This window comes from Panthera pardus, unplaced genomic scaffold (assembly GCF_024362965.1).
Source record: "Panthera pardus isolate Hobbes unplaced genomic scaffold, ASM2436296v1 HiC_scaffold_25, whole genome shotgun sequence".
Lineage (NCBI taxonomy): Eukaryota > Metazoa > Chordata > Mammalia > Carnivora > Felidae > Panthera > Panthera pardus.
In genome coordinates this window covers 32148142-32170790 of record NW_026526821.1, presented here as the reverse complement: position 1 = coordinate 32170790, position 22649 = coordinate 32148142, and the positions used below count along the sequence as shown (strand labels likewise).

Sequence of the window (22649 nt, the reverse complement as noted above, 5' to 3'; positions counted from 1 at the left end):
TTTTTTAAAGTAGGCTTCATACCCAGCATAGGGCTTGAACTCATGACCTGAGATCAAGACCTGAACTGAGATCAAGAGCTGGCCACTTAACCGACTGAGCCACCCAGGGGTCCCTAGATTGACTTTTTTGGTGGTGGTGGTATAGCATCTCCAAGTACTACTGTATATTTTGCCATGTACCATTTCTGTATTAAAGGTACAAATTATCAAATACTAGGAAATTTGGGTTTTTTCCCTCTAGAATTTAAGCTTCCAATTTTTCACATGAGGCATTCTTTTGTCTTTTTCTCACTTCCACAATCACTTCAACCTATTTTCCCCTCCCTATGCCTTTTGTCCAACCTGTACAGAACAAACTAGAAGACAAAGCATACACACATACCAATACAAACTCTGTTTTGGGGAAAAAGTGGGGTCATACCCCATTTGTAAATATGTAATGTGCTCTTTTCACTTAACAGTAAGCACAGACATGTTTCCCTATCGGCACACACAGAGCTACTTCCATTTTTATACCTGCTATTCTCCACTGTTCAGCCTTCCATAGTTTAACCACTTTCCTACCAATGCGCATTTTAAGCTGTTTCCGCTTTTTGTCTGTGATATACAATGGCATAATACCCAACCTGTAAATGCGTCTCTGTGCACTTACATGACTATTTCTGTGAGTATGATTCCTAAAAGTAGAACTGGCTAAAACAAATGGAATGTATATTTCAAACAGTGATAATAAACATGCCAGTTGTCCTTCAATACGCTAACCTGAATATGTGAGAACTTATTTTCCCAACCCTTTGCCAATAATGATTATTAATATATAAAATGTTTGCCAATCTGGTAGCTATCAATGGTACTTCATTGCTTTAATTTGTTGTGCTCAACATGTTTTTGTACATTTACTAGAAATTATCATTTCTGTGAACTATTATGTCCTCAGTTATCTTTTTCTTATTGATTTATAAGGATTCAATACATTAAAGGTATAAATATCCAAAGAGACTTACTTTAAATTCTCAGAAACTGTTTTGGCTTTATTGTAGTGTCCTCCAACTGGATTTGCAGCAGCGACGATGGAAGTTCTTGCAGGGAGGCTACAAACCATGCCAGCCTTAGCAAGACTAATACTCTGTTGTTCCATAGCTTCTAACAAGGCTTGATGTTGATTCCCCATCTTATCAAATTCATCTATCCCACAAATACCTACAGTCACAGTAAAATAATACAGACAAAAAGCTTTCTTTGGTTAAGTTCCAAATCTTACAGGATGGAAACTGTTCCACAATAAGGAAATTATTTGTAATTGTTTCCAGCAGTTAAAATTATAAAATGTCATACAGTAGAGAATTTGTGCTTGTTTTACAGCAAATAAAACACTTGTCGTAACTTTTATGTAATATTTTCTCATTCAACATTTTTCATAGGCAAGGCATGTGTTGTGAGTGCTACAAAAATGAAGATACGAATGACCCTCAGAAAGCTTAAAGACTTATGTTCAAACAGGTGAAATAAGAGATATGCATATTCAAAAGATAGTATATTTCAACAACTACATGAGATAGGCATAATTATATAAGATCAGTTTTCTCGGGTAAGGAAAGGACATTTGAGCAAAAACTTCAAGGAGGAAAGGGAACAAGCCTTGTGGACTTATCTGGAGTAAGGGAAGCACAGGCAAAGGGAATAACAAGTAAAAAAGCCTAATGCAGGAATGTAAAATGTGCTGGTGGTGTAACTGGAGAATAAGAAGGAAGTAGTAGATAATGAGGCAAAAGAGGTGATTAAAAGGCCAGAATGTGAATGGCCCTGGACTACTGTCAAGCCTTGAGCTTTCACTCCGAGTGAGATAGGAAGCCACTGGAGGGTTTTGAGCAGGAGAATAACTTTATCTGAGTTTTAACAGGATTGTTCTGCCTTGTTAAGAACAATGGAAAGGGCAAGGGTGGTCACAAGCATTCCAACTAGGAGATCACAGTAATAATCCATGTAAGAGATGATGGTGTCTTGGATCAGGGTAGCAGCAATGGAGAAGAGTCTCGATACTGTATATATATATATATATATATATGGAAGGTAGAGCCCACAATATTTGTTAATAGACTGGATGTGGGGTATATGTAAAAGCCAAATATGACTGTACATTTTCTGATTTTAGCAAATAGAAGAATGGAATTATCATTGACTGAGATGGGAAAGACTATAAAAATAGGTCTGAAGGAGAATATCGGAGTTTTGATTTCGGATGTGTTAAGTCTGAGGAAGTTATAGAGATACTGTAAAAACAGGCATTAAGAACCCTATGACCCAGCAGTAGCACTGCTAGGAATTTACCCAAGGGATACAGGAGTACTGATGCATAAGGGGCACTTGTACCCCAATGTTTATAGCAGCACTCTCAACAATAGCCAAATTATGGAAAGAACCTAAATGTCCATCAACTGTGGTTTATATACACAATGGAGTACTACGTGGCAATGAGAAAGAATGAAATATGGCCTCTTGTAGCAACGTGGATGGAACTGGGCAGTGTTATACTAAGTGAAATAAGCCATACAGAGAAAGACAGATACCATATGTTTTCACTCTTATGTGGATCCTGAGAAACTTAACAGGAACCCATGGGGTAGGGGAAGGAAAAAAAAAAAAAAAAAGGTTAGAGTGGGAGAGAGCCAAAGCATAAGAGACTCTTAAAAACTGAGAACAAACTGAGGGCTGATGGGGGGTGGGAGGGTGGGGAGGGTGGGTGATGGGTTTTGAAGAGGGCATCTTTTGATATGAGCACTGGGTGTTGTATGGAAACCAATTTGACAATAAATTTCATATATTAAAAAAATAAAAAAAGAAATATGTGCCTGGGGGTGCCCTGATGGCTCAGTCAGTTAAGCATCCAACTCTTGATTTTGGCTCAGTTAAGCATCGAACTCTTGATTTTGTGAGATTGAGCCCCAAGTTAGGGCATGGAGACTGCTTAAGATTTTCTCTCTCCCTCTACCCCTCCCCTGCTTGCGCTTGCTCATGCTCTCTCTCTCTCCCTCCCTCTCTCTCTCTCTCTGTCTCTCAAAAAAAAAAAAAAAAGTGCCTGGAGTTCAAGGAAGAAGAGATATAAATTTGGAAATTTTTGGCATATAGGTAGGCAAAGCCATGAGACTAGATAAGATCATTGAGAAGGTAACATAGACTAAGAAGAAAATAGGTACAAAACCTAAGCACCTGGAGGTGCCAACCAGTTAAGGTTAGGGAGATAAAGACCAAGACTGAGAAGGAAGAGTTAATGAAGTAAGAAAACCAGAAGAGTAGAGTGTCCTGGAAACCAAGCAGGTAAAGTATTAAGGAAGGGGGTGGGTGGGGGCTGCTGATAGGATCTGGATTCAGAAATGTGGAGGTCGCCAGCAAACAAAGGAATGAATGGCCTTGACTGGACTGGAATCTGGGCGCTGCCTGACACATACATAGGAACATGTTTCCAATAGAGTTACAGCATCACAAAGAGAAAATGAGGTAGCAATGCTTAATCAGAGATCCCTTCTTGCTAAGCCCTCCAACTGGATTTCTTATAAACTCTCCATCAAATCCTGACAAACATCCAATGAGATGGGTTAAAATACAGCAAAATTCTAATTATAATGTAATAGTCTAAATTCTTATTGTAAGTCCTCTGAGAGTAAAGGATAACAACATTTACCTTATTTTCAGTTCCAAGGCATCTCGAAGTATTCTGAACTAAGTAATAGTAATGCATTCAGCAAGTACTTACTATGCACCTATGTATTAGACAAGATAAATGTGGCAGTCAACAGATAACCATATTCCACCCCACAGGGAGCTTGACGTAAAGCTTTAAAACAGTCTTTTAAACAATTGTGATGGTTGATATGAAATGGGAAGTGCAAGGAGTTATCTATACCTATTTGACTTGACTGACTTGATATATAATTGTGTCTATCACAAGATTCTGACAATGAATGACATTAAGTACCAGTTTCAATTCCGCAGGGTAAACTGCATTTCCGGTTATTTTTTTCTGGCACTCATTCTCAACTCACTGGTCAATACAGTGCTGTCCAAATGCCTCTTGAACAGAATGTAAAGAAATGAACTGGAAAAGACTTAAAAAAAAAAAAAAACCCAAAAGCCCCAGAATTACTAATTATTTAGATCTGGAATAATACCTTTAAAACCCTTGGCTCAATTTAAAAATAGAAGCTGTAATATTAGTGAAAAATTAAATGTTGTAAACAGTGGAGAGTTTGGTCTCTTACCTTGATCACCGAGTACAAGGGCACCAGCTTCCAAAGCAAAATCTCCAGAGCAACTATCTTTTGAAAGAGTTACAGTCAAACCAGAGGTGGTTGTGGTATTACCACAAACATACACACCACGTGGAGCAACATTGCATACTGCCTAAGGAAACAAAAGGTTTAAGAGAATCAACCAAAGTAAAAGAAAAACAAATAGTAACTGCTTACAAATATCAGCTATATGCCAGAAATTCTTTTTGCTTAAGTTTATTTATTTATTTTTGAGAGACAGAGAGAGAGAGAGAGACAGAGAGAGAGAGAGGGAGGGAGGGAGGGAGGGAGACAGAGAGAAAGCACGAGCAGGGGAGAGGCAGAGAGAGGACAGAGAGAGAATCCCAAGCAGGCTCTGCACTGTCAGCACAGAACCTGATGCAGGGCTTGATCTCATGAACCATGAGATCATGACCTGAACAAAATTCAAGGTCGGATGCTTAATCGACTGAGCCACCCAGGCACCCCTGCCAGGTATTCTTCTAACAGTTTTACTATACAATCTTCACTACCACAGTAGTGAGGTAGGAAGGCATTATTACATCCCCACTTAATCACGTAGAAACCAAGCCCTGCATACACTAACTCACAGTAGCTATGAAGGTGGGAGGTGAGGATTCAATCAAATCCAGGCAGCCTGTCTCTGATGACTGTGGTCATGTGAATATTATACAACTTCATTTTATGCTTCGTTTTCACATTCAAACAGAAAACACATGAGTACCAATTTTAATTTCAAAGGCTTCAATGCTTCTTTATACATCAGGTAATAAAGTGGCTCAATAATGCTCACCTGAGTAAACAAGCTATGGCAGGTCAGAAAAGTGATTAAATAACATAAGAGTTAAAAGTGTGGACTTCCAGATTCAAGCAGACCTGGGTTTTTGTTATTATTCTTTTTCTTAAAGCAAGCTCTACGCCTAGGCCCCAACATGGGGCCTGAACTCATGACCCTGAGATCATGAACTGAGCTGAGATCAAGAGTCGGATACTTAACTGACTGAGTGACCCAGGTGCCCCAAGAAAACCTGTTTAAATTTTGGCTCTACCATGTACTGGCTATGCTGCTCTCAGATCTCTCTGAGCCTCAGCTTCCTTGTTTAATCACGTATATCCCTGAGGAATAAATGAGATTTTTGTATATAAGGCACTTAAATCTGGTACCTGGCACATAGTAAGTGCCCAATGCAAGGCCACTGTGCGTGCTGTGCACTGCATAACCACAGGAGACAATGTTCACACTGCTATGTTGATAGTGTGCTCTGGACATGTGCAGTGCCCAACCCAAGGGGCCCTATGATATCTAGCTTATAAACAGTAGCTATCATTTTTAAAAATGTTTATTCTGAGAGTGTGAGCAAGGGAAGGGCAGAGAGAGAGAGAGAGAGAGAGAGAGAGAGAGAGAGAGAGAGAGAGAGAATCCTAAGCAGGCTCTCAGCATGGAGCCTGATGTGGGGGCTCAATCCCACCACCATTGAGATCATGACCTGAGCTGAAATCAAGAGTTGGATGCTTAACCACCTGAGCCACCCAGGCGCCCCTCACTATTTTTGTTATTTGTAATCCCTTATTAGTCTGAGAGGATGATGATGGCTTACTAAATGGTCAGAGGAAAAGAGGATTAAAAATATAAAGTAAATGATGACTGTTAGTATTAGCCTAATTTTTAAAAACTGGTTTAGCAGGGCTAGAAGACTTACATCCAAATACCCTCCTCTGTTTACAACATTTAATTTCCACCAACATTACAGCTTCTATTTTTAAATTGAGCCCATGGTTTAAAAGGCATTATTCCAGGTCTAAAAACTATGAAAAGTTGCCGATGCCATTTCTTAGTATTAAATTTTTTTCAGTACCATTAAATGTATTCTGAAACCATTATCTGCTAATATCTATTTCTTAAATAAAAAAGGAGTAAGAGGGGGATAAAAAGGAGTAAGAGAGAAAAATGGAACTTTTACACACCGTAAGCAAAATGTATAAACTGTAAGATTTATTTGTATAGATAACTAGCCACTGTGGAAGTTAACCAGGCTTCTACCTATAATACACTAATTCGCTATATACACAATGATATAAAAGAAAAGAAAGCTGTAACAATTCAGGTCCACACATGGACCTTTTACATGCATAATCTGGCTAGGTATCCTGTTTTTATTTTTATCATCAACTGTTTCCCCTAAAACTAGGTGCTGTGTCTCTGCTGTCAGGTTTCTAGCAAGGGCTCAGGACAGAGTTGTTTTTGTTTTTTTTTTTAAAGTAGGCCCAGTTGGTCCAAAGGAACATGGAAACATAAATGAAATGTCAGCTTAGGAATTATAATGATGGCTGATGTAACAATCAAATGTAGGGAATATATAATGATTCTGATGTGAAGGACAGTGGGTTTATAATGCAATGATGACGTCAAAGTCGTTCTCAATCCTGGTTGCTGCACAGCACAATCACCTGTGGTGGGTTATCTGCACACAGACACTAGGACCCTAATCCAGACACTCTTAATTCAGTTGGACTAGGCAGGCCCCAGGATTTTCAAAGAGTTCCAAAGGTGATTCTGATATGCAACCAAGGTTCTGACCCCTGGACAAAGATGCAGTAGCTGCAGAACTACAACTTAGCAAAGAGACCCCTGGTCTGGTCACATTTTTCTACACTGGGGGTGGTGGTGAGGAATGGGGACACATGGGCATTCTCAGAAAGGACATTATGGCTGACTTACCAGGTGTCACTCAAATGCAACCACAAGCATTCCAACAAGCAGAGCCTTCTAGGGCCATCATAAGCCCTGATGGGGAGAACCACAAGGCTCTGATTGGCAGAGGCAGAATCTTCCTGGGGACCAACAAGAAGTTTTTCACAGAAGTTGCCTTGCTTTAAACTCAGAGCAGTGAAGATGTATAGAGACAGATCTCTTACCTTTATCACACTGTTCCTTAAGCTCAATACACTGTTTATGTAGTTGTGTGATCAGAGAATGTGTGACCTTGCTTCCCTGCTCTTTACTTTCACAAACTATTCTGTTCATAGGTGAAGCCACAACAAAAAAGACTACCAAAACTGATACCACGCAAAAAAAGCAGGGGGTTAGAGAAATGGTTAACATTTCACAATAGGTAATCTCTCAATAGACCAGCATGCCTGCAACAGTCTGTGTGACAGAGACTGACTCGATTTGAAAGGATGGCCAGATAGAAGTGACATCTTACTCACATAAACCCCAATTCACTTATACCACCAGACCAACTATATCCTCTAGAACACAAACACTGCATGCTTTGAGAAAATTCACTTGTGAATCAATCACACATTTTATAAGGAATACATTAAATACGAGATGATTGATTTCCTACCTGTAGCATCTGACTCTTTCCCAAGCCTGGATCTCCAACAACAAGGACATGTGGATCTCCTCGAATTGGAATTCTGTTTTTGTCATCTGCATATTTTTGGCTTCCTCCAAAGAGTGCTAATGCCAAGCCTGCTTTAACAAGCTCAAGTGTGAAAGAAGAGGGGGGGACCCCCAAAGTAAGAAAAACATAAAGATGACTAGCAAAAAAGGGATGTTCTTCCCTCTATATTTACATTTATTTGAGATTTTTTTTTAAAAGCATGATTGAACTTTACTTTTTTTCCTAAGGAAATTAAAATATAAACTTCCATAATGTAAATGATTAAAAAGCAAAAGGTAGGAAGCACATAAAATCAAAGAGGTATCTTTACTGAGTAAAGACCTACCTTGCAAAGCATGAATCTACTCCACAAAACTGGGAAATATTTGTTAGCTTCTGCTTTAATACTTTACACCTAAAGTCACTTTAAAGAACCTCATTCCTATTAGCTTGAATTAGTAAGTAGCTTGTTATTACAAGAAGCTATAGTTTGCCTTTCACATCATTCACTTCTGGAGAATAATGACCTATTAAAATACAAACATCTGGCTAACAGAAATTAGCTATTTTTTTTGCCAACTTTATGTATTTTTGGGTAAAGATGAAGTAAAATACTTACTTCATGACCAAAAATGACAGGGCAAAGTGAGCTGAAAAACAAAATACAACTTAGAAATTCTTATTTTCATTTCATCAATCCATTAGAGGATTTACTTTACAACTTGCTTAACTTGGTTTATTTAGCATAAAAAAACAAAGACAAACATATAGTTTACATCCCTCAAACAACCCAAGACATTTTATTCTACCAGTAAATTTCTCAAAGTTCTTGGTTAATCCATAAAGGGAAGAATGCTTTAAAAACTGTGCCTGTGTAAGGGAGACAGGATACTTGCAAAGCATTTATTTTTTTAAATGTATTTTTATTGTATTTATTATTTTTTTGAGAGAGTGTGTGTGCAAGGAGGGGATGGGCAGTTGGGGAGGGAGAGAGAGAATCTCAGGCAGGCTCCATGCCCAGCATAGAGCCCAATGCAGGCTTGATCTTAGAACCATGAGATCATGACCTGGGCTGAAATCAAGAGTTGGACACTTAACCAACTGAGCCACCCAGGCACCCCGCAAAGCATTTTAAAGTAACCAAATATATGGTTGATCCATCTCCAGCCTTTAACACATCATAATCATGGTCTTCTACTTTAGGATACAGAATTATATTGCATTTTACATGAATAGGCAGCTGTGTAGCCAAGTCATGGAAAGAAGACTAATGGGTGAATTGAGTAAATGATACTTTAAGAGGAGATAAAATTTCATTTTTTCAGCTCAGCTCAAAGGATCAGAATAAGACCATATATGACTACAAAGAGGTATATTTACATTTACCAATTGTAAAAACAAGGGTCACACAGAAAAGGCCAGAGTGGAAGAGATGTAACCAGGAGTTAAGTATAAATCATTATTCCTTTTAATACATGTAAACACAGAAGTTGCTGTCCTGCCACATCCCCCTGGTGCTCACTGTTAAGCATGTTCCCACATAATTACTGCTAGCTTCTGACCACACACCTCCACCTGTCTGCTGAAGGACTTTCTCTGGCTGCAGAAGCAGCAGCAGCAGGCAGGCAGGCAGGACAGGCTGAAAGTGCTGGGTTATAGAATATTCCAAGAGTAGCCCCAAATCTAGGCCCTTGGATAGAAAAATACTGAGGCTAGTTCTACAGTCTAGTATCTCGAGGTCTCAAGAGGATTAAGCCCTGGATGCTTATAGTAACCTCCTCATTGAGGCACCATACACTACCACCCTTTCTCTCACTCCCCCATTCCCTTTCCAGTATTTCTGGGGATCACCTCCCAAATAAATGCTTACCCAAATCATTGCTTCTGAAGGAACCTAAACTAAAACATAACCTTCCACTGTCTTCTGCATTCTGCTTTCATGGTCTTCTACTTGTTACTCTAACGAAGGTAGACAAACTTTTCCTTAAAGGGCCAGAAACTGTATCTTTTCAATTTTACTGTCTGGGTCACAACGACTCAACTTGTGTGAAAGCAATGTGTAGATGAATGGACAGGGATGTGTTCCAGTAAAACTTTGTTTACAAAACCAGGCAGCCTACCTAATTTGTCAACCCCTGCAAGGTTAACAAACGAAAACTTCTGGTTTTTGATGCTGAAATTACAAATTTAGAACTGAAGGGTAAAAGCAACCTGTGGGAAGAAAACCTTTCTGTAAGTTAAGTATAGCAGAAGGACCACTGCAAACATTTGTTCTTATTTATAATGGGTAAGAGGAACCAATTGAAGAGGCGTTTTGATCTTCAACCAGGTTACTCCTCCCCATCTGCTCAGAGCCCACATACCACACAGTCACTGATCCGCAGATCACACCCCCACTTCAGCTCAGAGTACCTCCTCTCCCAGGGTGGGTCTGGATGGCTACCCATTCACAGGAAGTCTCTGAGGGTTTAGGGACAAAGAATCCCCTGAGGAACTGCGTACTTTCTTAGTCAGTTAATTAACATATTCAACGCAAAAAGAGTCAAATTCTCTAAAGTGTCCTAAGCCTAGGTGAAGGAAAATGCAACACATTTCAAAACCTCAGATCTTCACCACCCTTAGGTATATCCAATTTTCAGTCTCTCTTGTTTATTGTTTCTTCAAAACTGTCCAAAAAATTGTCAATGTTTTAAAATAACAGCATGTTGTGTTAAATTAAATATATTATTGAATTTCATTTAATCTTTGGTACAACCTTCTGAGACAGGAATTTATTATTTCTATTTTAGGAAGATAAAAATCAAGGCGATAATAAGTAACATGCATCCAACCACAATGGAAGTTAAGTGGTTGAAGAAGGATTCTAACTTAGATTTATCTTAAAAAAACAAAACAAAAAAACCTCTTAACCATTAAAGCAAAAATGCCTCTACTGTGCTTCTTCTCTACTACATGGCAAAAACATGGAAATAAAAGAATATTATGAAATGCTTATTGAAGTGACTTCTATGTGATATCTTTCTTCCTTTTTGAAAGTAAACAAACAACCCCTGACATACTACTAATTGAAGTGACTGGAATTCATAGTCCCATCACTCTTCTGTTGAGTAACTAACTTCCTGTGTGAGATAGTAAATTTTCTTTATGGATAAAACTAGAAATCAGCAAACTTTTCTACAGAGGAACAGACAGTAAATATCTGTGAGCCATTCTCTGTTACTACTCAGCTCTGTCATTGCAGCTGGAAAGCAGCCAGACTCTACATAAATGAATGACTGTGGCTGTGTTCCAATAAAAGTTTAGTTACAGGCAGTGAAATTTGAATTTCATATAATTTTGTGTGTCATGAAATACTCTTCTTTTTTCAGCCATTACAAAATACAGAAACCATTCTTAGCTTATGCGCCATATAAAAATTGGCAGTTAGCTGGATTTGACCTGTGAATTGTAATTTGCAACCATTTTGACTAGTTTTTTTCTTACTAGTAGCCAAGAGCACCCCTATGGTACATATACATAATAAAATTTCAGATAACCTCATACATACTTGACAATGAGTTTAAACAGGTTTTCTTCAGCTTGAATCTCTTGGATGGCATAAAGGTCTTTAAGTGAAAACTCCATCAGTGCTCCATGCTTACACCCATCCTCAGAAGTCTTTGTTTTCTGTCCTTTGCTATTGCTAACAGAATTTGCTTCAATGTACAAAAGGAACATGCATTTGTCATTCTTATTTCGAGAACCTGTAAATTTCAAAGCATGAAGTACAATAATTGGTATTTTCATTTTCCCTACAAAGACTTGAATAGCATGTAAAAGAAAGGCACAATAAGCTACAAATAAACCTTTATTTTTAAGGAAAAGTTTCACCTGTATAAGAAACAAGCCTTCCCTATACTAGTGTAGATTCAAAAGTACCTTAAAAAGAAAAAAGATGACTGCTAACAAATTATTGAGGGACAATCAAAATGAGAAGAGTTATACCATACCTTCTTCAGCATTTGAGACTTTGACAACTCCAGTAATAGTCACTGTGTCTCCTGGGACACAGCTATCCACAAGATCATGAACAAGTTCACACTCTATTGTGCGTGGAATCCGACCAGCTTCTCGCTGATCATCAGACATCAGCTCCTGTATTCTAAAAAGTTAAACAATTTTCAGTCAGTTTATGTACTGACTTTAAGTCATTTCTTCAACATGTCAACTATTTGGAATCCACAAGGTACTGAGCTAAAGGGAAGAGTAGTAAAAAATAAAAAAAAAAAATCAATAATGTATCTAAAATTAATTCAGCTGTTTCCAATTAAGAATGGCAGGATGAGGGGCACCTGGGTGGCTCAGTCAGTTAAGCGTCCCTTGATTTCGGTTCAGATCACAAGCCCCAATCACACTCAGTGCTGCTGGTGTGGAGTTTGCTTGGGATTCTCTCTCTCCCTCTCTCCCTGCCCCTCCACTGCGCGCGCGCTCTCTCTCTCTCTCTCTCTCTCTCTCTCTCTCTCTCTCTCAAAATAAACTTAAAAAAAAATTAAAAAGAATGGCGGGATGAGTATATACACTTGCCTAGCCTCTCTCCAAAATGTCCACCAAAATGGCAGTCATTAAATAAAGAGAAGTTTTTAGGCGTGCAGAGGTGTTACTGATAAACAAGAGATCTTGAAATTTTAGAAAACAGCAAGTGGGAAAGTATTAATGGATAAAACAAAATGAAGTTCAGAATACACACAGGAAAAAGTTACAACGGTACAAGAGAAGTGGGAGCCAATATTCTCAGCAGAGCCCTTGAGAGGCTTCTAGGTTGTAGTCGGCAGGAATGGAGAGTAGGAGTGGATGGCTGAAACGAAACAGGAAAATCAACTGAAAGACAAGTCACAGAACTGTTGATAATTTTTTGGTAGGTGGGTGGATGGGGGTAGGGAAAGAATGAGGGCATCCCAGCAAACCAGGCTTTACTGTTTGGCAAAAACCACAGCACTGTGCTAAAGAAATGGATCCATCTACTCTGTGTGGGGAGCTACCGCATCTAGTGAGGGTATCAGAGTTCCAGAATAAAGCCTCCTTATTCTGGCATATGAGAAGCCCAACTGCAATTCAAAAACACATTCACATAGTAAAATCTGTTAGTTGGAATCCCTACCTTCTTATCCAGGGGGGAAGCCTCATGAGGAGAAACTCCTATCCACAAAATGGCAAAGGAAACCCACCCTACCTACTCCAACTAACGTCTCATTGCTCATCAGATATTTCATCATGACACGGCAATAATTTAGGGAGGAGAAGAGCATTAGAAACAAACAAAAAGCTGCCTAAGGGTTTTTGAGAAAATCTTACACCATAAAACAAGAATAAGCACCTATAAAAAGGCACCTACTGGAAAATAAGCGTGAGATCAGGAAAACTATAAATATGTTTCTAAAAATCAAATATTAATAGGAGAGAAACTAGAAAAAGCCAAAGAAAACTAGAAAATGAAAGTTAAAAAGAAAAAAAGTTAAAAGACAGATGAACAATCCAATGGATGTATCTAATTGGGAGCATCAAAAGAAAAAACATATATAAACAGAGAAAACAGGATGAAGTCACATTTAGATGTACTCTCACTGCTTCAGAACACCATAGACAAAAAGATTTCAAAAGTGCTAAATAACAAAGTTACAGTCCAAACATGAAGCACATTAAAATAGGGGATAATTTAGGGGAGTATAAGGAAAGAGAATTCATTTTGATTTTGATGCTTGGATCATTTCCTTTAAGGGGCAGAACACACGAAAAACACATCCCAGTGATATAAATTACATTTCCTTTTCTTAGCATCTGATCACCTTCCTTGGTTCTTTGTTGAACAAAGATCATAAAAATGTAAATGCTCTTGTTTTTGTTAGATATAAACTATAAATTAAACAAAGACAGTTATTATAGGAAAACAGAAGTAACTCTTGACAATGTAAAATTAACATCATAGCTGAGAAGTAAAAGCAAGCACATCATCTCTAACGTCCATGATTCACAGAAAGTGGGTGAGTAAAGTGAAGGAAGGAAGGCATACAAGGGTGTCATCTAAATTCTGTATAAGACGAGAAATTGTGGGAACTGTGGCCTTCTATACTGATTGAAGGTTTTCTGTTTTCTGTTTTTTTAGAGAGAGCAAGAGCACACAAGCAGGGGATTGGGCCAGAGGGAGAGAGAGAGAATCTTAAGCAAACTCCACGCTCAGTGTGGAGCCCAATGTGAGGCTCAATCCCACAACCCTGGGATAATGACCTGGACTGAAATCAAGAGTCAAATGCTCAACCAACCAGGCACCCCTACTGATTTGAGTTTTTAAAAACATTTACATGCATTACCATAAAACTTTTTTTTTTTTTTTTTTTTTTTTGCCACACTCATATTCCAGTTTAATTGTACAGCAAGAGATCAGTAGCTCAGGGCCTCTCATCTGTCTTCTTTTCACCAACTGAATCAGTATCTGCCCCTGGAAGTGCAACTTGGCCTCCCAGGCCCTGGGAATGACCACTGAGGGGGCTCATTTGATGAAGCCAGTGGCACATGTATTTTCTCATTCCACAGGGCCATCTAGACAGCTTCCACAATGACTTCATAAAATCTTCTGGGCCAATAGGATTTTTATTGGCACATGATGGGAAAAGCTTTAAACCGACCATGGCTTTGAAAGCCCAACACTTGTCAGGCTGGCATTTGTGGTATGTTCCTGGCTCCCCCCACTCCCCCACCCCCGCCAATTCCAGTATAGATAACATACATTTATAACACAGTGTTATATTAGTTTCAGGTATACAATATAGTGATTCAACAATTCTATACATTACTCAGTGCTCATCATGATTAAGTATATTCTTAATCCTTGTCACCCATTTTACCCATTTTCCTACCTCCCTCCCTTTTGGTAACCATCAGTTTGTTCCCTATAGTTAAGAGTCTGTTTTTTCGTTTATCTCGTTTTTCCTTTGTTCTTTTTTTTTCTTCCTTAAATTCCACATATGAGGGAAATTATATGGTATTTCTCTTTCTCTGTCTTATTTCAATTACCATTATACCCTCTAGATCTATCCATATTGTTGCAAATGGCAAGATCTCATTCATTTTTATGGCTGAGTAACATACCGTTATATGAGTAAATGCACGCACGCACACACACCACATCTTTGTTATCTATTCATCTATCAATGGACACTTGGGCTACTACCAATTATTTTTAATTCTCAAGTTTCTTTCATAATTACAGTGGGTTGAATTGTGGCTCTCAAAAAAGATAGGACTGGAAAGTTTCTGTTGAAAAATCAGCTGATAGCCTTACGGGGTTTCCTTTGTATGTAACTGTCTTGTTTTCTCTTGCTTTTAAAATTCCCTTTTTACCATTACTTTTTACTGTGGGGAATAAGCTTAGGAATTCCCTGAGCTTGCACTGATAGGTTAACAAGGCATAAAGAATTAGAAATCCATAGGATGTACACACCCAAGTTTGAGTAAACAATTTAGGTAAATAAGATTAGGTAAACCGGGCAAAGGCCCCAGTATAGGTAAAGCGGGGCAAAGGTCCCAATATAGGACAAAGGTATAGGAATAGGGAATCTCAGGATGAGGATGAGTTAAAAAGATTAGGTGTTCAGAGTGGAAATGCCCCCCCCCCCCAACTTAGTACAATAGCAGAAAGCTGCTTTCACAGGAAGGAAGGAACAAATTAGGTAAACTGGTAAATAGGGCTATGGACCGCTGCAGGGCCAAGCTGCCCAGAGAGGAGCTAATTAGCTAAAGAGAGGTGCCTTATTGACCCTGACGCAGCATGCTCTGTCTTTCTTGTCCCCTAGACCAGTTTAGGTAAACAGAGGTGGGGCCTCACATCTACTGTAAACAACCTTCTGCCTGGTGCCAGGATTTTGTTTTGTATTAGCCCAAACCCCTAACACTGCATATCTTCAAAACCCCATTTCTCTCACGCCCATGTGTCCATGATTTCACTGTCTCTTTGTGCACTCCCATCACATTTGTAAGCCTCCTGATCCTAATAAAAATAGAGCAAGGACCCTTACTTGGGATTTTCCTCCATCTTTACCACCACCAACCCTGCACCTTCACCCTCAATACACACTCAAACACTAGCAGACTGCAATGAGAAGTCTCAGAATGACACAACATGCTAAGGATGCCTTGCTCTAAAAAATTAGACATTTAAACTTTTCTTATTAAAACACAGATAAACATAAAGAAGAAAATAACAATTACTCCAATCTTACTTCCTAGACAGTATACTCTCAACATGGTTTTGTATTTCTCACCAGTGTATGTTTTTTTTATATTAAATATAATTTATTGTCAAACTGGTTTCCTTTTTTTTTCTTAATATATGAAATTTATTGTCAAATTGGTTTCCATACAACACCCAGTGCTCATCCCAACAGGTGCCCTCCTCAATGCCCATCACCTACTTTCCCCTCTCCCCCACCCCCCATCAACCCTCAGATTGTTCTCTGTATTTAAGTGTCTCTTTTGATTTGCCTCCTTCCCTCTCTGTAACATTTTCCCCCCTTCCACGCCCCCATGGTTCTGTTAAGTTTCTCAGGATCCACTTATGAGTGAAAACGTGGTATCTTTCTCTGCCTGACTTACTTCACTTAGCATAATATCCTCCAGTTCTATCCACATTGCTACAAATGGCCAGATTTCATTCTCTCTCATTACCAAGTAGTATTCCATTGTATATATAAACCACATCTTCTTTATCCATTCATCAGTTGAAGGACATTTAGGCTCTTTCCATAATTTGGCTATTGTTGAAAGTGCTGCCATAAATACTGGGGTACAAGTGCCCTTATGCATCAGCACTCCTGTATCCCTTGGGTAGATTCCTAGCAGTGCTATTGGTGGGTAATAGGGTAGATCTATTTTTAATTTTTTGAGGAACGTCCACACTGTTTTCCAGAGCAGCTGCACCAGTTTGCATTCCCATCAACAGTGCAAGAGGGTTCCTGTTTCTCCACATCCTCTCCAGCATCTGTAGTCTCCTGATTTGTTCATTTTAGCCACTCTGACTGGCGTGAAGTGGTATTTCAGTGTGGTTTTGATTTGTATTTCCCTGATGGGGAGTGACGTTGAGCATCTTTTCATGTGTCTGTTGGCCATCTGGATGTCTTCTTTAGAAAAGTGTCTATTCATGTCTGCTGTCCATTTCTTCACTGGAGTATTTGTTTTTTGGGTTTGGACTTTGGTTATTTCTTTATAGATTTTGGATACTAGCCCTTTATCCAATATGTCATTTGCAAATATCTTTTCCCATTCCATTGTTTGCCTTTTAGTTTTGTTGATTGTTTCCTTTGCAGTGCAGAAGCTTTTCATCTTGCTGAGGTCCCAATAGTTCATTTTTGCTTTTAATTCCTTTGCCTTTGGAGATGTGTCAAGTAAGAAATTGCTGTGGCTGAGGTCAAAGAGGTTTTTTCCTGCTTTTCCTCTAGGGTTTTGATGGTTTCCTGTCTCACATTCAGGTCCTTCATCCATTTTGAGTTTATTTTTGTGAATGGTGTAAGAAAGTGGTCTAGTTTCATTCTTCTGCATGTTGCTGTCCAGTTCTCCCAGCAACATTTGTTAAAGAGACTGTCCTTTTTCCATTGGATACTCTTTCCTGCTTTGTCAAAGATTAGTTGGCCGTACATTTGTGGGTCCAATTCTGGGGTCTCTGTTCTATTCCATTGGTCTATGTGTCTGTTTTTGTGCCAATATTACGCTGTCTTGATGATTACAGCTTTGTAGTAGAGGCTAAAGTTCACCAGTGTATGTTTTTAAACAAAGTCAGTAATGTACAATAGATAACATTCTGCGACCTGCTTTATTACTAAAAACACTGTAAACATTTTTGATGTCATTTCAAAATATTCTCCTGCAACATCATAGTTAATGGTTATACAATAATCCTCTGTACCATCTTATTTATAATATTTTCTTCAGATGTTTAGGCTGCTCCCTATTAAAAAAAAATCAACACTGTGAAAACATACTTTCAGTAAGCTATTTCTTCACATACTGTGACTGTTTTCAACAGATAAACCCCCAGAACTGGGACTGCTTCAATAGCAAGGCCTTTGTAAGGCTTTCACCTTGATTCATTCAGATATTTCAATGACTAGCTCAGAAACAATAATTTAATTCTTTATGGCCATCCCAAGCTAAGTTTCAGAAAAAATGAAATTGAATTTACTATTAATGGCAGGAAGAGCTTAGGGCAGATAGTCATTTTATAGATCTACATGTTGACAGAATAAAACAATAATGTAAGTTAATATCATACTAATAAATTTTTACTATAACTCATTCAAAATGAACTTTAGCAACATCTTACTTTTAAAAATTCAAGAAAAGGATGTAAATGGCATCCCTCTCTAAGTTTGATTTCCTAATATCAAGAGATCATCATTCAAACCTAATTAAAATATTTAAGCCTATTTTCTTGTCTGCTATTTTTACCAGAAAGCAAAGAGACTTTGTTCAAATAATTAAATTACCCTGGATCTTGTGTGCACCTATCCTATTATGAACCTTAGAACTCCTCTGAGGCCCTCATTACCCCCTCAGTGGTGAAAGTCCTACAGACTTTCTTTGCACATCTGTACACTGAAAGAGCACAAGATCACATTCAAGAGTCTTAAATACAGCCATAAAAAAGAATGAATTCTTGCCATTTGCAACAGCATGGATGGAGCTAGAGAGTATAATGCTAAGTGAAATAAGTCAATCAGAGAAAGACAAATACCACACATATGTGGAATACAGGGGTGGGGGTGGGGGGGGGGGTTGGGAGGGGAATGAATAAAGAAAAAAAGGGACAATCCCAAATCCAGACTCTTAACTCCAAAGAACTGTTGACTATCAGAGGGGAGGGGATTTGGGGGATGGGTGAAATAGGTGAAGGTGATTAACAGCACACTTCTCGTGATGAGTGCCGAGCAATCACTAATATATACTAATTAATATAACACTGTATGTTACCAATGCCGGAATTAAACTTTTTAAAAATAAAATGTAGAGGCGCCTGGGTGGCTCATTCAGTTAAGTATCTGACATTGGCTCAGGTCATGATCTCACAATTTGTGGGTTCGAGCCCCACGTCGGGCTCTGTGCTGACAGCTCAGAGCCTGGAGCCTGCTTTGGATTCTGTGTCTCCCTCTCTCTCTCTGCCCCTCCCCAGCTCACATTCTGTCTCTCTCAAAAATAAACAAACATTAAAAAAATAAAATGTAAAAAAAAAATTTTTAAGCCTTTCTTCTACTGTAAAAGAGTGTTTGTGAAGATCTCAGCATAGTATACAGTTAATTATTGTACATATTGGTCTTAGTTTTTATAGAACAGAAGGAGATAAAGTTAGGACAGGGCTTGGTAGCAATCTACCTCACTTCTCTCCAGGTTCTTAGTTTTTTTTTAAAACCATCTCTATCCTGTTTTAGCCAGGTTTCCTGGGTAGCACTCTGACTTCAAGGGATAAGTTATGTATGGGACTACAGCCAGATAAAATAGAATAAATTATTGGGTTAAAAATATACCCCCCTACACACACACACACACACACACACACACACACACACAACCTGCAAAAAACAGCTTAAAAATAAAAACCTATAGTAAAATGTGTCATGGATAGTGAGAACATGAAACATGCCATTTCTAAGGGATTCTTTATTTTAAATTTCTAAACAATGCTTCTTTCATAGCTCATTATGGAAAGAAAATTATATAGCTTTGATGGCCTACATCCAGTTCAATGAATCACATAAATGAGAAACAAAATGAACTATTGCTCAATAGCAAAAGGATATGATACTTGCACTTTAAATCCTTTCTGGAATCTGATATACAACAAATTTCAAATAAAGGCAATTATCATTTCAAGACAAACTCTTAATGAAATAAATCTTTTACTATACATTGTATCACTGCCTACAGATAAGAATCACAGTACAATACAGGAATATTATAGATTTACTTGGCAGTATGAGAGATCTAAAACCTGTGTTTTATTTGATAGTCTGATTGCTTACTTGATTGACTGCCAGTCCATCGTAACCGTGAGAGGAGAGCTACGGAGAGCAGTGAATGACCTCCCTCGACATATGGGCACAGGACACTGCAACAAGATTAATTCACATCCAGATTTTAATAAACTACAATCACATCTCAGGAAAATTCAAGTTAAAATGCTTCATTTAACATTGTTTTAAGTTGGTCTCAGGATGGTGTTAAAGTAAAATGCACTGAGAGCTTAATGACTTTCTATTTCCTTCTGTATCAATTCTGTATCACAAGCTTTTGAGGTACTTTTGCAGCTGGTCCCTCTTGATTACTGCTCTTATTCTTTCCACTGTGGGTGTGCAAGGCTCCTCACAAGCCTCTCACACTAAGCATTCCTTCCTTCCTTCCTTTGTGCCCATGTAGCCTCCTGATCTTTGAATGCCCTCTCACATGCAGTCCCACGTACCCAGCCCTAATCCTCCCCTTTTCCAAAGGCTTCCTAGGTCTTCCTTAATCCCTAGATCTCCTATCTCACTTCCTTGTGCTCTGTTTATATAATGTTTATTGTACCACAAAGGCAGTCTTCACCATGTGAGTTGTGTTCAAGTTTTTATAAGTCAGTTGTTGGCTATTTGGACCCCAAGATGCATTTATAAATTCACAGATCGTGCCACAGATTAGCCAGTTCCAAATATGACTGCAACAATATCTCCCCAAGAGCCTTTCTAGAACCTTACCACTCCCCCATCAAGAGATGGAGTCTAATATCCCCTTTTTGGAATCTGGACAGGCTTATGACTCACTTTGTAACCAACAGAATGTGATAGAAGTGATGTTGCCTGACTTCTAAGGCTAGCTCAAAAGAGCCAAAGCCATTTCTTCCTGAGAGCTAGATGTCTGTCTCTTGAAGCTGTCAGCAGCCATGTGTGCAGAATGAGTATCCCAAGCTGTCATACTTTGTGTGAGAAACCAAAACCAGCCCGGAGAGACCACTTGGAGGAAAGATGCCCAGCCAGCCCCCAGCTACCCCAGCCCCCAGCCACTGCAGCCCTCTGCTGTTCAGCTCCAGCCACCATTGGACTACAACTCCATAAGAGACCCAGGGGCAGAACTACCCAGCCAAGCAGTTCTTCTGAACTTCGAACTGACAGAAACCATGAGAAGTAATTAAATGACTGTTGTTATTTTAAGCCACTAAGTTTTCGAACTGACAGAAACCATGAGAAGTAATTAAATGACTGTTGTTATTTGAAGCCACTAAGTTTTAGGGGGATTTGTTATGCAGTAATAGTGACTGAAACAGGGATCTCCTGGAACAATAATTTTTCTGAGTGCTTCAGTTCACCAAAGTTCAGACACAAGCAGAACCTCTTCACACTAGCACTCATCCTACAGGTCAGCATTACCACCCACGATACTAGAGGGCATGGAAGTATCTTGACCAAACATGGTGTACGGTAAATATCCAGTAAATCAGCATTTAAATTTTGGCCTAAGAGCTAAAGGCAGAGCCTGAACCTTAAGCCCAGACAAATAGTAGGTGACACCCATTTACCAACACCACTGATTACCCAGAACCAATAGCTGAGGGGTGCCTGGGTGACTCATTTGGTTAAGTAATCAACTCCTGATTTCAGCTCAGGCCATGATTGTATCATTCGTGAGATCAAACCCCATTTATGGCTCTGCACTGACAGCACAGAGCCTGCTTGGCATTCATTCTCTCTCTCTCTCTCTCTCTCTCTCTCTCTCTCTGTGTGTCCTTTCCCCATGCACATGCCCCCCACCTAAATAAATAAATAAATAAATAAATAAATATTAAGAAAATATATTTTAAAAAAGAACCAATAGCTGAATCTAACACATCTTGTTCTTCTTGTAAAAGAAGAAAATCCTACAAATTTCAATTTGTGTAAAAATGTAATAAATGTTAAATTTATTAAAGTCCAAGGTTGGTAGAGGAAACCCTGGAAAATAAGAATAGGTATGGTAAGTCTCCCTGCCTTATCAAAAGTTTTAATGAGATCAGCATAAGTAAGATTGTATAGAGCTGGGATAGGACCAGTGAAATGAAAGAGTCACATGTCTATAAAAGCACAGTGAACCACAGAAGAAGCAATACATGTCAGTAGGAATAGAGGGCTTAATTAATAAATGGTGACAACTGGCTTTTCACCTAAAAGAATAAAATTAGATCCTTAGCTTTATGCCATTCCCAAGATTAAATTCCTGATGAACAAAAATCTAAATATAAAAAATATGACCTAAAAGTATTAAAAGGGAATGTAAGAGAAATGTTGATAATGCTCGAGTGAAGAATGCCTTTTTAAGAAGGGCATAAAAAGTAAAAGTCATAAGGGAAAAAAAACAATCACTTTAGCCCTGTCAAAATTTAAAACTATAGAACAAAAAATATACCACAAAGTTAAAAGATAAACCAAATACTGGGAGAAGATATCTATAATGTATATAATCAAAGATTATTTTCTAGAATTAATAAAAAACTCTTACCAATAGTATAAACAGAAAAATAAGCAGAAAACATAAACAGAAAATTCAATAAAGAAGGAAACTGAATGGCCAATAAAGATGTGAAAAGATGTTCAACTGTAACAGAAATAGTAGAAATTCATATTAAAAATGAAATACCATTTACCCCACCAGAATGACAACATTTAAAAAGGCTAATAATACCAAGTGTTAGTGAAAATACAGAGAAATGGTAATTATTTAACACTCCAGTAGAGGCGTAAACTGGGACCAACACTCTGACAAGTTGTTTGGCAACCTCTAATAGTTAACAATAAGCTTATCCCAGAACTGAGAAATTCCTCTGCTACAGAGATATGTACAAGAATGTTTTCTGCAGCATCGTATGTAGTTGTAAAAAACCGGAAGCAACACAAACGTCCACCAGGAGAATGGATAAACAATCGCTATTCATTCAATGGGGTACTCCACA

The 22649-nt window shown here is 38.5% G+C and overlaps 1 protein-coding gene across 5 annotated transcripts in view; it reads right to left on the bottom strand.

Moving 5' to 3' along the window:
• The window catches only part of MCM8 (minichromosome maintenance 8 homologous recombination repair factor), a 57599-nt gene that overhangs the window by 22395 nt on the left and 12555 nt on the right, over positions 1–22649 (bottom strand). For all 5 annotated transcript variants that reach the window (XM_019462554.2, XM_019462556.2, XM_053890420.1 and 2 more), the window contains exons 8-14: positions 19717–19802; positions 11665–11816; positions 11223–11418; positions 8295–8325; positions 7637–7777; positions 4257–4398; positions 1005–1200 (exon numbers count right to left, since the gene is read on the bottom strand). In XM_019462554.2, coding sequence (XP_019318099.1) covers positions 1005–1200; positions 4257–4398; positions 7637–7777; positions 8295–8325; positions 11223–11418; positions 11665–11816; positions 19717–19802 — 944 coding nt within the window. The remainder of the gene's footprint in view (positions 1–1004; positions 1201–4256; positions 4399–7636; positions 7778–8294; positions 8326–11222; positions 11419–11664; positions 11817–19716; positions 19803–22649) is intronic.